This window comes from Ranitomeya variabilis, chromosome 2 (assembly GCF_051348905.1).
Source record: "Ranitomeya variabilis isolate aRanVar5 chromosome 2, aRanVar5.hap1, whole genome shotgun sequence".
NCBI classification, from domain to species: Eukaryota; Metazoa; Chordata; class Amphibia; order Anura; family Dendrobatidae; genus Ranitomeya; species Ranitomeya variabilis.
Window position 1 is genome coordinate 645,741,185 of NC_135233.1, and position 13,222 is coordinate 645,754,406.

Below are 13,222 nucleotides of genomic sequence, written 5' to 3' on the forward strand. Positions count from 1 at the left end.
GCGGTGGACTCCGGGAAAATGGCTGCCAGGGGCAGTGCATGCACAGATGGAGATCTCAGCACCAAGATCTCAGGAGATAAGATCTCAAGAGATGAGATCTCAGCACTGAGTGTACTCTCACTGTGTTCATGTGCAGTGAATGGGGCTGAGCTACAAAACCAGACAAGAGTCCATGGGCAAGATTGGTGCCATTTCTTAAGCGTTTACCGTAATCTCAGGTGAAAAGCATTACAATGCTGTGTGGCTGCTTTAGTGAACCTCCATGAACTTATTTCTTCCTGGGAGCTGCCGGCCTTCAGTAATAGAGGGGTGTAGTAGTGGCTAGAGTCACCGCTCAGTATATAGCACGCCCCAACACAATCACAGCTCACTCTGCACAGATAAACAGCAGAACTGACTGTAAATCAGCTCACTCCAGCTGTGCCAATTAAAATCCCCAAGGGGGAAATAAGTATTTGATACTCTCTGCAAGTTTTCCCACCCTCAAAGAATGGAGAGGTCTATAATTGTTATCATGGGTACACAACTGTGAGTCAGAATCTAAAAGTAAAAATGTATTTTATTGCATGAAATAAGTATTTGATCACCTACCAACCAGCAAGAATTCTGGCACTCAAGCCTCCTACTCTGCACTCATTGCACCTCGGCCAAGACAAAAGTGCTGTCTAAGGACACCAAGGACAAAACTGTAGACCTGCACAAGGCTGGGATGGGCTACAGGACAATAGGCAAGCAGCTCGGTGAGAAAGAGACAACTGTTAGCACAATTTTTAAAAAATGGAAGAAACAAGATGACTGTCAATCTTCCTCAGTCTGGGCTCCATGCCAGATCTCACCTCGTGAAGTAAGGACGATTCTGAGAAAGGTCAGGAATCAGCCCAGAACTACATGGGAGGACCTGGTCAATGACCTGAATTACACGGGGATCAGTGTCAAACAGTACCGTTAGTAAAACAGTACACTGTCATGGATTAAAATCTTGCAGGGCTTGCTAGGTCCCCCTGCTCACACTAACACATGTCCAGGCCCATTTGAAATTTGCTAATGACCACTGCTGATGATCCAGAGGAAGCATGGGAAAAAGTCATGTAGTCACATGAGACCAAACAGAACTTTTTGGTATCAACTTCACTCACCGTATTTGGAGGAAGAAGGAGGATGAGTATAACCCCAAGAACAGTCCCAACTATGAAGCATGGTGGGGGGAAACATGATACTTTGGGGGGTGCTTTTCTGAAAAGGAGACAGGATGACTGCATCGTATTGAAGAGAGGAAGGATGGGGTCATATCTCGGAAAATTTTGGCCAACAACCTCTTTCGCTCAGTAAGAGCATTAAGGATGGGTCGTGGCTGGATTTTCCAGCATGACAAAGACCTCAGACAACCAAGGAGTGGCTCTGTAATAAGCATTTCAAGGCCCTGGAGTGGCCTAGCCAGTCTCCTCACCTGAACCCAAGAGAAAATCTTTGGAGGGAGCTGAAACTCAATGTTGCCCAGGAGTGGGCCAAAATCCCTGCTGCAGTGTGTGCAAACTTGGTCAAGAACTACAGGAAACGTCTGACCTCTGTAATTGCAAACAAAGGTTTCTGTACAAAATATTTAGTTATCTATTTATGTAAAAATACAATTTATTTTTTTTAGAAAACTTGAAAAAACTCGGCAGTGTATCAAATACTTTTTTCCCCACTGTACGTATAAGTCATGATGATCTGTGACCGTGTGAATAACCCATCTGGCTGCTTCCCTGCTGCTGTCCTTTTCAGCACAGGTGATGAACATGTCCAGCAGTATCTCCTGAATCTGAACCTATGCTAAAAACTTTCAGCTCCAGCGCAACAAAAGGACAAAGTGCAAAAAACAGTCACAAGTCAATCATGACTGCTATGGACGCCAAACTTGTCAGGTCCAGTGTTCACACAGCATAGAGATGGGCAGACAGAGGATTTTGCTAGCACAACGGGGGTATGTAGGTAGTCTTTATTTCCACCGCAAAGATCAAGTTACCGCACTTATCGATTTTGACCACAGTGGACAGTCTCTAACACTTACAATGTCATGAAGAAGCTGAATTTGGGAAAAGGACATTGAATTGGTGACCTAGGCGTTTCTAACCTTTATGCATATGCCAATGATTACATTTGCCCACATTGAAGGTGGGCAGTTGCCAATGATGTTATGACCACATACTTGCTGAGATGCATGGACAGTTGGCAGGTATCGGGCACACGTCTTGCTCATTTGAATATAATACGTGGATAATCCTGCTTACATCTTGGCAGGCGCGTGGTGTCTTAACATCACTGACATGGCTAATCTCCGAAGCCGAAGTTAATAGTGACAGACCACCCATTTCAATTGCTTTCAGTGGTCAGGCGTTATTCAACATAATGTCTAAATAATGGCAATGGGATTGTCCTCTATCTGAGTATCTCCATTTTTACTGAAACAGGGCCACATTGAATAAAGAGACGCCTAGAAATACCTCCCTGAATAGGGCCGTTGCAGCGATTGACTCGGGTCGTCTGCGGCCATTTGTGACAATGTTACGTCATCTCACCGCTGCTTCGTCACTTTCCTCAGATATCCGGGGGAGATGCAAGCACTGCTGCCTATTAGCAGCTGCTATGTTAGATGAGCACTACAGCCCGATAATCAGATGCTGTCGGTCCGCAATGGCACAATTTCCATTATATGCCCAGGAAAGTGAGAATTAGCAGGCACTGACTGGCTGCAGCATTCACGTGACTGTCGGCAGACGCGTCACCAACATAGCTGGAATTATGCCATTCTGAGATGTGATATAAAATATTATAATATTATATTATAATAATCATAATTATAATCATAGTATTACAATATTAGCAAATACCTCCAATTAGAAATTTAGTATAGTTCTTCTAATAAGCCATGTTGCTTGCCCCATGTGCAGGGTACTGCAGTAGCTTAGGTATCCATGGTAACGACCACTCTTAGAGACAGTTGATTGTTAGTGGTCATAACCATGGATACCCAAGCCACTGCAATGTAATGAACAATGAGAAAATTACACTGCTTATCTGAAGAACTAAACCTCATTTCTAATTGGAGGTATTTGCTAATATTATTACACCTACTACATTTTGGGATAGGATCTTGGAGATGGAAATATCTCTTTAAATGGGTTGTTTGGCGTCATTCACTTTCACATTGGAGGTGTCAATGACATTACAACACCCCACGCCTCCCAAGACTTCAGCACGATTGTCCACATGTCCTATTCTAATGAACAGAACAGGTGAATGATACCTGCAGACTGCTCATACATCTCGGCAGTTGTAAACTTCAATGGCAATGGCTCACCTTTGATGTGGAAGTGAGCAGTGCCGGATCACCCCTTTAAGCAGAATAAACTATCAAGATAAAGTCTAGAAAGAAGTCAAAGCATCTGCCTTTCTGGAGAAAAAAAAAAACAAAGGTTTCTTCAATGCGAAAACTACCAGAGTACAATCATACCACATTTACTGTGGATGAAGCAGAACCAATGAAACGTTAATATTCCATAAGGTTTAATATGGACATGCTTTTGGTAGAAACGGTTAGTGGATTTCTTTTCATGAGTGATATCGGAGAATCTATATTTTCTCAATACTTTCCATAAGATGCAGATGTCGCAAACAATTTGATTTTTTTTATGAGGCCTTATAAATAATTGAAATTACATAAATACATAAATTGATATATATAACCATTATGAGAATTTTAATGAAAAATATATATATATATATATATATATATATATATATATATATATATATATATATATATATATATATATATATATATATATATATATATATATATATATATATATATATCCCCCTCATTGTCTTGCAAAACTTGTACCTTTACAGTTTAAAATTAAATTAAACCCTTTAGTCCATTCTGAAGAACTATGCCGCGATCCCAATAAAAAATAAGGGCAATCTGAAAACACAGAAACGTGTAAAAACAAGGTGCTGTGAGAAGAAAAACGTTTGTTTTTTTAGATTTAAAACTGAGTGGGGATGAATTCCAGCATCACTCTAAAATGAGGAGCAGCAACAACTATTGCTTAAATAAGTCTCTTATTAAGATTAGAATTTTGCCGCTGGTGCTGAAGCACTACAGGTCGGACTCCTCCGTGATTTTCCAGGTTTCCTATGGAGCGGAAGCTCAGCCTCACACCACAGCATATACGAGTCATCCCATATATCCAATCGTGGCTTTTTAGACATATACCAAGTCTCTGTTTGGAGGTCTTTTCCCACCATGACCACAATCCTCTACTTCAGACTGTTGATAGCCATTCCCCTGCGCTTCATCATAGTCATATTCAAAGGGTTTAGGATAGTTGTATGGGTGTCCATTATCGTCAAAGAATCTCCGGAAAGTGAACTCGTAGAATGCATGCTCAGGGTGTTTGCCATTCTTATACCACCCGTTTAGGGTGTCATTTTTATTTCCATCCTTGTCTTCATCGTTCCATAGTTTGTCTGGATCTACTGGGTCAAAGTTTGAAGTGTCCGTGGAATGAGTAATAGTGGGAATATATAAGGCAGGTTGCTGGCGCAAGTCACTAGAGAAGTCTATGCTCTTAAAAAAAGGGTGAGCTTTAATATCATCAACGCCATTCTTGCCCAAACGGTCCTCGGGGCCCCTGCAGAGCTTCACAATCAAATCAGAGGCTTCTGGGGAGAGTTTGGCTTGGGGAGGGATATGAAGCGTTGTCTGCCATTTTATTACCTGAAAGAAAGAAATAAAAATGTAATTCTATGTCACAGAACCTGTCACTGGATTTTACAGGCTGAACCACAAGCCATCATCTATGTTTAGTCTAACACTACATTTCAAAGAAAAACAGTTCAATGCGCGGCTGGGGATGAGGCGACTAGACCAGGTGGCAAATCCCACTGTCATGAGCCGCCCGCATGCAGCCAGACGGGTCTCTTCCTATACATACACACAGGTCTGTGCCTTAGACCAGTCCCCTTAACACTAGATGCACATTCAATCATGCTGTTGTCTGAAATGCCGCAGTGTCTCAGAGGTTATTATGGATGTTTAGACTCCGATGACATGGATGGGGCAGCAAAAAGCAGCTTACATCTTCCCTTTACTTAGAATATTAACCCCTTCATGACCCAGCCTATTTTGGCCTTAATGACCTGGCCATTTTTTGCAATTCTGACCAGTGTCCCTTTATGAGGTAATAACTCAGTAACGCTTCAACGGATCCTAGCAGCGATTCTGAAATTGTTTTTTTCCTGACATATTGGGCTTCATGTTAGTAGTAAATTTAGGTCGATATTTTTTGCGTTTATTTGTGAAAAAAAATCAGAAATTTGTCGAAAATTTTGCAATTTTCACATTTTGAATTTTTATTCTGTTAAACCAGAGTTATGTGACACAAAATAGGTAATAAATAACATTTCCCACATGTCTACTTTACATCAGCACAATTTTGGAAACAAAATTTTTTTTTGCTAGGAGGTTATAAGGGTTAAAATTTGACCAGCGATTTCTCATTTTCACAAGAAAATTTACAAAACCATTATTTTTTTAGGGACCACCTCACATTTGAAGTTAGTTTGAGGGGTCTATCTGGCTGAAAATACCCAAAAGTGACACCATTCTAAAAACTGCACCCCTCAAGGTGCTCAAAACCACATTAAAGAAGTTTATTAACCCTTCAGGTGCTTCACAAGCAACATGGAAGGAAAAAATGAACATTTCACTTTTTAGTCACAAAAATGATCTTTTAACAACAATTTTTTTTCTTTTTTCCCAAGGGTAAAAGGAGAAGCTGGATCCAAAAGGTTATTGTACAATTCGTCCTGAGTACGCTGATACCTCAAATGTGTGTGGGGGGGGAGAGGAAGGACCACTGTTTGGGCGCATGGCAGAGCTTGGAAGGGAAGGAGCGCCATTTGTCTTTTGAATGAAAAATTGGCTCCAATCGTTAGCGGACACCATATCCGGGGGAAACTAGACCCCCCAAGGAACTTATCTAGATGCATAGTGAGCACTTTGAACCCCCAGGTGCTTAACAAATTGATCAGTAAAAATGAAAAAGTACCTTTTTTTTTTTTCCCACAAAAAATTTCTTTTAGCCTCAATCTTTTCATTTTTACATGGGCAACAGGATAAAATGGATCCTAAAATTTGTTGGGCAATTTCTCCTGAGTACACCGATACCTCACATGTGGGGGTACACCACTGTTTGGACACACGGCAGGGCTCGGAAGGAAAGGAGCGCCATTTGACTTTTTGAATGAAAAATTAGCTCCAATAGTTAGCGGACACCATGTCGCGTTTGGAGAGACCCCGTGTGCCTAAACATTGGAGCTCTCCCACAAGTGACCCCATTTTGGAAACTAGACCCCCCAAGGACCTAATCTAGATGTGTGGTGAGCACTTTGACCCCCCCAAGTGCTTCACAGAAGTTTATAACGCAGAGCCGTGAAAATAAAAAATCATTTTTCTTTCCTCAAAAATTATTTTTTAGCAAGCAATTTTTTATTTTCACAAGGGTAACAGGAGAAATTGGACCGCAACAGTTGTTGCCCAGTTTGTCCTGAGTATGCTGATACCCCATACGTGTGTGGGGGGGAACCACTGTCTGGGCACACGTCGGGGTTCAGAGGAGAAGTACTGAAGTTTTGAAATGCAGACTTTGATGGAATGGTCTGCGGGCATCATGTTGCGTTTGCAGAGCCCCTGATGTGCCTAAGCAGTAGAAACCCCCCACAAGTGACCCCATTTAGGAAACTAGACCCCCCAAGGAACTTATCTAGATGTGTGGTGAGCACATTCAACCCCCAAGTGCTTCACAGAAATTTATAACGCAGAGCCGTGAAAATAAAAATCATTTTTTCCCCACAAAAATAAGTTTTTAGCCCCCATTTTGTTATTTTCTTAAGGGTAACAGGAGAAATTAGACCCCAAAGTTGTTGTGCAATTTTTTCGGAGTATGCTTTTGCTCCATATGTGCCTACTGTTTGGGCGCACGTCGGGGCTCAGAAGGGAAGGAGCAGCATTTTACTTTTTTTTTTAATGCAAAATTGGCTGGAATCAATGGTGGCGCCATGTCGCGTTTGGAGACCCCCTGATGTGCCTAAACAGTGGAAACCCCTCAATTCTAACTTCAACACTAACCCCAACACACCCCTAATCCTAATCCCAACTGTAGCCATAACCCTAATCACAACCCTAACCCCAACACACCCCTAACCCCAACCCTAACCACAAGCCTAACCCTAATCTTAACCCTATTTCCAAACCTAACCCTAATTCCAACCCTAAGGCTATGTGCCCACGTTGCGGATTCGTGTGAGGATTTTTCCGCAGTTTTTGAAAAATCCGCAGTTAAAACGCACTGCGTTTTACATGCGGATTTACCGTGGATTTCCAGTGTTTTTTGTGCGGATTTCACCTGCGGATTCCTATTGAAGAACAGGTGTAAAACGCTGCGGAATCCGCACAAAGAATTGACACGCTGCGGAAAATACAACGCGTTTCCGCGCTGTATTTTCCGCACCATGGGCACAGCGGATTTGGTTTTCCATAGTTTTACATGGTACTGTAAATGTGATGGAAAACTGCTGCGAATCCGCAGCGGCCAATCCGGTGCGGATCCGCAGCCAAATCCGCACCGTGTACACATAGCCTAATTCTAACCCCAATTCTAACCCTAACCCCAATTCTAACCCTAACCCCAATTCTAACCCTAACCCCAATTCTAACCCTAATTGCAACCCTAACCCTAATTGCAACCCTAACCCTAATTGCAACCCTAACCCTAATTGCAACCCTAACCCTAATTGCAACCCTATTTCTAACCCTTACTGCAACCCTAACCCTAGGTTCTAACCCTAACCCTAATTCTAACCCTAATTGCAACCCTAACCCTAATTGCAACCCTAACCCTAGGTTCTAACCCTAACCCTAGTTCTAACCCTAACCCTAATTGAAACCCTAACCCTAGTTCTAACCCTAATCCTAGTGAAATAATAATAAAAGTAAATATATTTTCTTTATTTTATTATGTCCCCTACCTATGGGGGTTATTTATTATTATTTTTATTTTGATCACTGTGATAGAACCTATCACAGTGATCAAAATGTACATGGAATGAATCTGCCGGCATTTTGGAAGATGGCGGCACCCATGGAGAAGACGGACAGACACCGGAGCTCGGTAAGTATGCTGGGGTGGGATCGGACCACGAGGGGGTGAGATCGGATTGCAGGGGGGAGCGGACAGAAGGACAGAGGGGAGCGGAGGACAGCAGAAGACAGGACGGAGGATGTGGGATGTGGATCAGTCGCGGCAGCGGGGGCAGATCGCAGTCTCCAGCCATGGCCGATGATATTGCAGCATCAGCCATGGCTGGATTGTAATATTTCACCAATTTTCATTGGTGAAATATTACGATTGCTCTGATAAAGTGAAACGTCATTTTCAACAGCCAATCCGAGCGATCGCAGCCCTGGGCTGAAGTACCACTCCCCCTGTCGGTCAGGTAAATTACAGTTAACCCTTTCACCCGACCTGCAGGAGCACAATCATTCTGTGACACAGCATATGTGTCACAGGTTGGATTGGCACAGATTTTCATGACGCTTACGCTGTCACAGGTCGGGAAGGGGTTAATGAAAGTCCCGAAGTGCATTATTTTAAGAAATTAGACAAGATATAAACATCTTGTTACAAAGATTTGTGATGAGAAATCTTTTTGGTCTTACTTTCATTTGTGTCTCCAGTGGCGACCCTGCGTGGAATGGAGCCTTCCCAACAAGCATTTCATAAAGGATCACTCCAACACTCCACCAATCACAAAGCTGCGTATATCCTGCAATAGTAAAAAGATCGTTATTTTACACCATAACAGCAAATGGCAGATAAGACGGCATTTGAACAACTGCAGCCTTACGTGATCCATAGTGTATTGCCAGGATAGCTATAAATGCAATTTGTCACTATAGTACAGAGACAGCTTAACCCCTTAACGACTGCCAATACGCCTTTTAATGACAGCAGCTAAGTGTACTTACTTTTGTGACGCTGGAGGGCGCTATACCCTTATTTCTCAGCGCCGTTAAAAAGCGACGCTGAGAAATAAGGGTATAGCGCCCTCCAGCGTCAGAAAATCTCTGGGGTCTCCGCTACCGACAGTAGGGGAGACCCTGGAGAACATGATGATTCGGGTCGGTTTCTACCGTCCCCAGTCTTGTGATCGCTGCTATTCACCGAATAATGGTGATCGCAAAAAAAATAAAATAAAAAAAATCTGCTTTCCCATTCATTTCTCTCTCCTCTGATATGACCTAGCATACCAGATGAGAGAGAAATGGGGTCCCCGAGGCTTCCTCCTGCCCTGTCCCCCGGCCCTCCGTGTCTTCTTTCTGGAAGAAAATGGCAGGCATATGCTCAGTGTGCCCGCCGAGATCTGCCGGCTGGTACCCGGCAACAATAGATTTTTCCTACTGATTAATTTTTATTTTTTTTTAAATTCGTTTATTAATTCCAGAATAAACTACACAATACACACGTTTGCATTTGTCATTATCAATAACAGTATGAAATACAGATAGGTGCCATGCATCATTATATCTAAAAGCATTGCAAAAGTAACAAACTGACATCTTATAAATCACCTATAACATTTAACTACATTAACTTTTAATAGTACGCCGATAAAAAGAAAGTTCCATACAGATTTCACCCCGTAAGTGATGCCTCCCAAACCACGAGCCCAACCTCCACATAGTTGTCAAATTAATGGGGACTATAAAGTATTATAAGAGGAGTTCCATCTACCCCAGATCCTTTCGAATTTACCTGGACATCCTCTATTTTGATATAGTGTACGTTCATACGGGATGATCGAATTCACCAGATCGACCCAGGCTCTGAGAGATGGGCAGGAACCACCCATCCATCGTAATGCTAACACCTTCCGTGCCGTAAAAAGTGACTCTCGTAGAAATATTCCGGTATAATGATCCCAAGCTTCCGCATCCCACACCCCGAACAAGCATATCAGTGATTCAAGTGGGACAGGAATCAGTAATAAGGATGTTAATAATGTCGTCACCTCCTTCCAATACTGAAGAATAACAGGACATTTCCAAATCATATGGATGAAATCTGCATCACCTGAATGGCACCTCAAGCAATCTGACAAATGGAGGCGGCCCATTTTAAAAAGTCGCGCCGGGGTCAAATAAGACTGATATATAATATATAACTGGGTCATTTTATTATTACCGTATATACGCCGAGATTTTCAGCCCAAATTTTTGGGCTGAAAGTGCCCCTCTCGGCTTATACTCGAGTCATGATCGGTGGTGGGGTCGGCGGGTGAGGACTGCCATATACTCACCTAGTTCCGGCGTTCCTGGCGCTCCCCCTGCTCGTCCCACGGTCTCCGGGTGCCGCAGCTCTTCCCCTGTTCAGCGGTCACATGGGACCGCTCATTAGAGAAATGAATAGGCTGCTCCACCCCCCATAGGGGCGGAGCCGCCTATTCATTTCTCTAATGAAGCGGTGCCGGTGACCGCTGACAGAGGAAGAGCTGCGGCACCGAAGACAGGCAGGGGGAAGGAGCGGGACGCCGGGAGCAGGTAAGTATGTCATATTTACCTTCCCTCGTTCCACACGCCGGGCGCCGCACCATCTTCCCCGCGTCTCTCCGCACTGACTGTTCAGGTCAGAGGGCGCGATGACGCATATAGTGTGTGCGCCGCCCTCTGCCTGATCAGTCAGTGCGGAGAGACGCCGGGACGGGACGCCGAGGAGCTGCAAGCAAGAGAGGTGAGTATGTGTTTTTTTTTTTTATTGCAGCAGCAGCAATGGCACAGATTTATGTGGAGCATCTATGGGGCAACAGTGCAGAGCATTATATGGCACAGCTAATCTATGGGGCAACGGTGCAGAGCACTATATGGCACAGCTATGGGGCAACGGTGCAGAGCACTATATGGCACAGCTATGGGGCAACGGTGCAGAGCACTATATGGCATAGCTATGGGGCAACGGTGCTTAGCATTATATATATGACACAGCTATGGGGCAATGGTGCAGAGCACTATATGGCACAGCTATGGGGCAACGGTGCAGAGCATTATATATATGGAACAGCTATCTATGGGGCAACGGTGCAGAGCATTATATATATGGCACAGCTATGGGACAACGGTGCAGAGCACTATATGGCACAGCTATGGGGCAACGGTGCAGAGCACTATATGGCACAGCTATGGGGCAACGGTGCAGAGCACTATATGGCACAGCGGTGGGGCAACGGTGCAGAGCACTATATGGCACAGCTGTGGGGCAACGGTGCAGAGCACTATATGGCACAGCTATGGGGCAACGGTGCAGAGCACTATATGGCACAGCTATGGGGCAACGGTGCAGAGCACTATATGGCACAGCTATGGGGCAACGGTGCAGAGCACTATATGGCACAGCTATGGGGCAACGGTGCAGAGCACTATATGGCACAGCTATGGGGCAACGGTGCAGAGCACTATATGGCACAGCTATGGGGCAACGGTGCAGAGCACTATATGGCACAGCTATGGGGCAACGGTGCAGAGCACTATATGGCACAGCTATGGGGCAACGGTGCAGAGCATTATATATATGGCACAGCTATGGGGCAACGGTGCAGAGCACTATATGGCACAGCTATGGGGCAACGGTGCAGAGCATTATATATATGGCACAGCTATGGGGCAACGGTGCAGAGCACTATATGGCACAGCTATGGGGCAACGGTGCAGAGCATTATATATATGGCACAGCTATGGGGCAACGGTGCAGAGCATTATATATATATATGGCACAGCTATCTATGGGGCAACGGTGCAGAGCACTGTATATGGCACAGCTTTATGTGCAGCATCTATGGGGCCATAATGAACGGTATGGAGTATCTATTTTTAATTTTGAAATTCACCGGTACCTGCTGCATTTTCCACCCTAGGCTTATACTTGAGTCAATAAGTTTTCCCAGTTTTTTGTGGCAAAATTAGGGGGGTCGGCTTATACTCGAGTATATACGGTAATTGAGGGAGAGACTTTAGTTGGGGACTCCAAAATATCCTCCCATTCTTCTCCTGATACATCAGGAAGAAGTCCCTCCCACTTCCCTTTGATGGAATTTATAGTAAACCCATCTCCCATGGACAACAAATAAGTATATAAGGAGGAAATAAGTCCTTGAGGGCCCTGTGAGTTGAGAATACCTATCAAAGGTAAAGATGAAATAGCTCGATCTACACCCATACTCCGCATGTGTGATTGAAAGGCTGATCTTAGCTGTAGATAACGGAAGAACTGAGACCTCGGAATACTGTGGGTATTCTGTAGTTGTTCAAAGGATGCAAAGATCCCCTGGTTATATACATCTCTCACCGAGAGAACACCGTGCAAAATCCAAAAATCAGTGGATGGATGGCTCAATAATCCCAGAAAGTAACTATTATTCCACAGGGGCATTTCAACTACTACATCTACAAATCCAGTGACTTTTTTAATTTGCCTCCATATTAATCATGCCAGCCGGAGTAACAGCAGCAAACGGGGAGCATTAACTTTCTCTAGTTCTAGAAACCCCAGTGGACAATCAGCCCGGGCAGAATGGAGCAAATGGCTCTCAGAGTTAGGCAGGGAATTATTAGGCATCCATTTATTTATCGCCTTAGCCTGGCCGGCGAGATGATACAAGTAGAAATCCGGCAAAGCCGCCCCACCCCCCTGCTTTGGCCTCTGTAATGTCGATAATTTAAGCTTAGGTCTAGTTTTCCCCCATATAAAGGATGTAACCAGGGAGTTTAAACTCACAAAGAAGTGTTTGGGTATGGGCACAGCACTATGTTGAAGGCAATAGCTAAGCTTAGGGAGCAGTATCATTTTAATTAGATTAATTCGGCCGGCAACCGAGAGCGGGAGTTTGTTCCAGGTTGTAAATTTAATTTTAACCAAATCTAATAGTGGGTAGATATTAAGTTGCAGATCTAATTGGCTGTATTTAGACATGTGAATACCTAAATACTTAAAACTGGAGACAATGGGAAGCGACGAGAGAGTTTCAAGGCAGGGTGCTGGGGTATGTGAGGGAACAGAGCAGATTTATCCCAGTTTATATATAGACCTGAGAATTTACTGAATTTATCTATAGTCGCTATCACCTG

At 43.9% G+C, this 13,222-nt stretch overlaps 1 protein-coding gene across 2 annotated transcripts in view; it reads right to left on the reverse strand.

Moving 5' to 3' along the window:
- Window positions 1-3,849: 3,849 nt before the first annotated feature.
- LATS1 (large tumor suppressor kinase 1) overlaps window positions 3,850-13,222 on the reverse strand; it is a 46,905-nt gene continuing 37,532 nt past the window's right edge. For both annotated transcript variants that reach the window (XM_077289151.1, XM_077289152.1), the window contains exons 7-8: window positions 8,765-8,871; window positions 3,850-4,762 (exon numbers count right to left, since the gene is read on the reverse strand). In XM_077289151.1, the coding sequence (XP_077145266.1) occupies window positions 4,247-4,762; window positions 8,765-8,871 (623 nt within the window). In that variant the 3' untranslated portion in view covers window positions 3,850-4,246. The remainder of the gene's footprint in view (window positions 4,763-8,764; window positions 8,872-13,222) is intronic.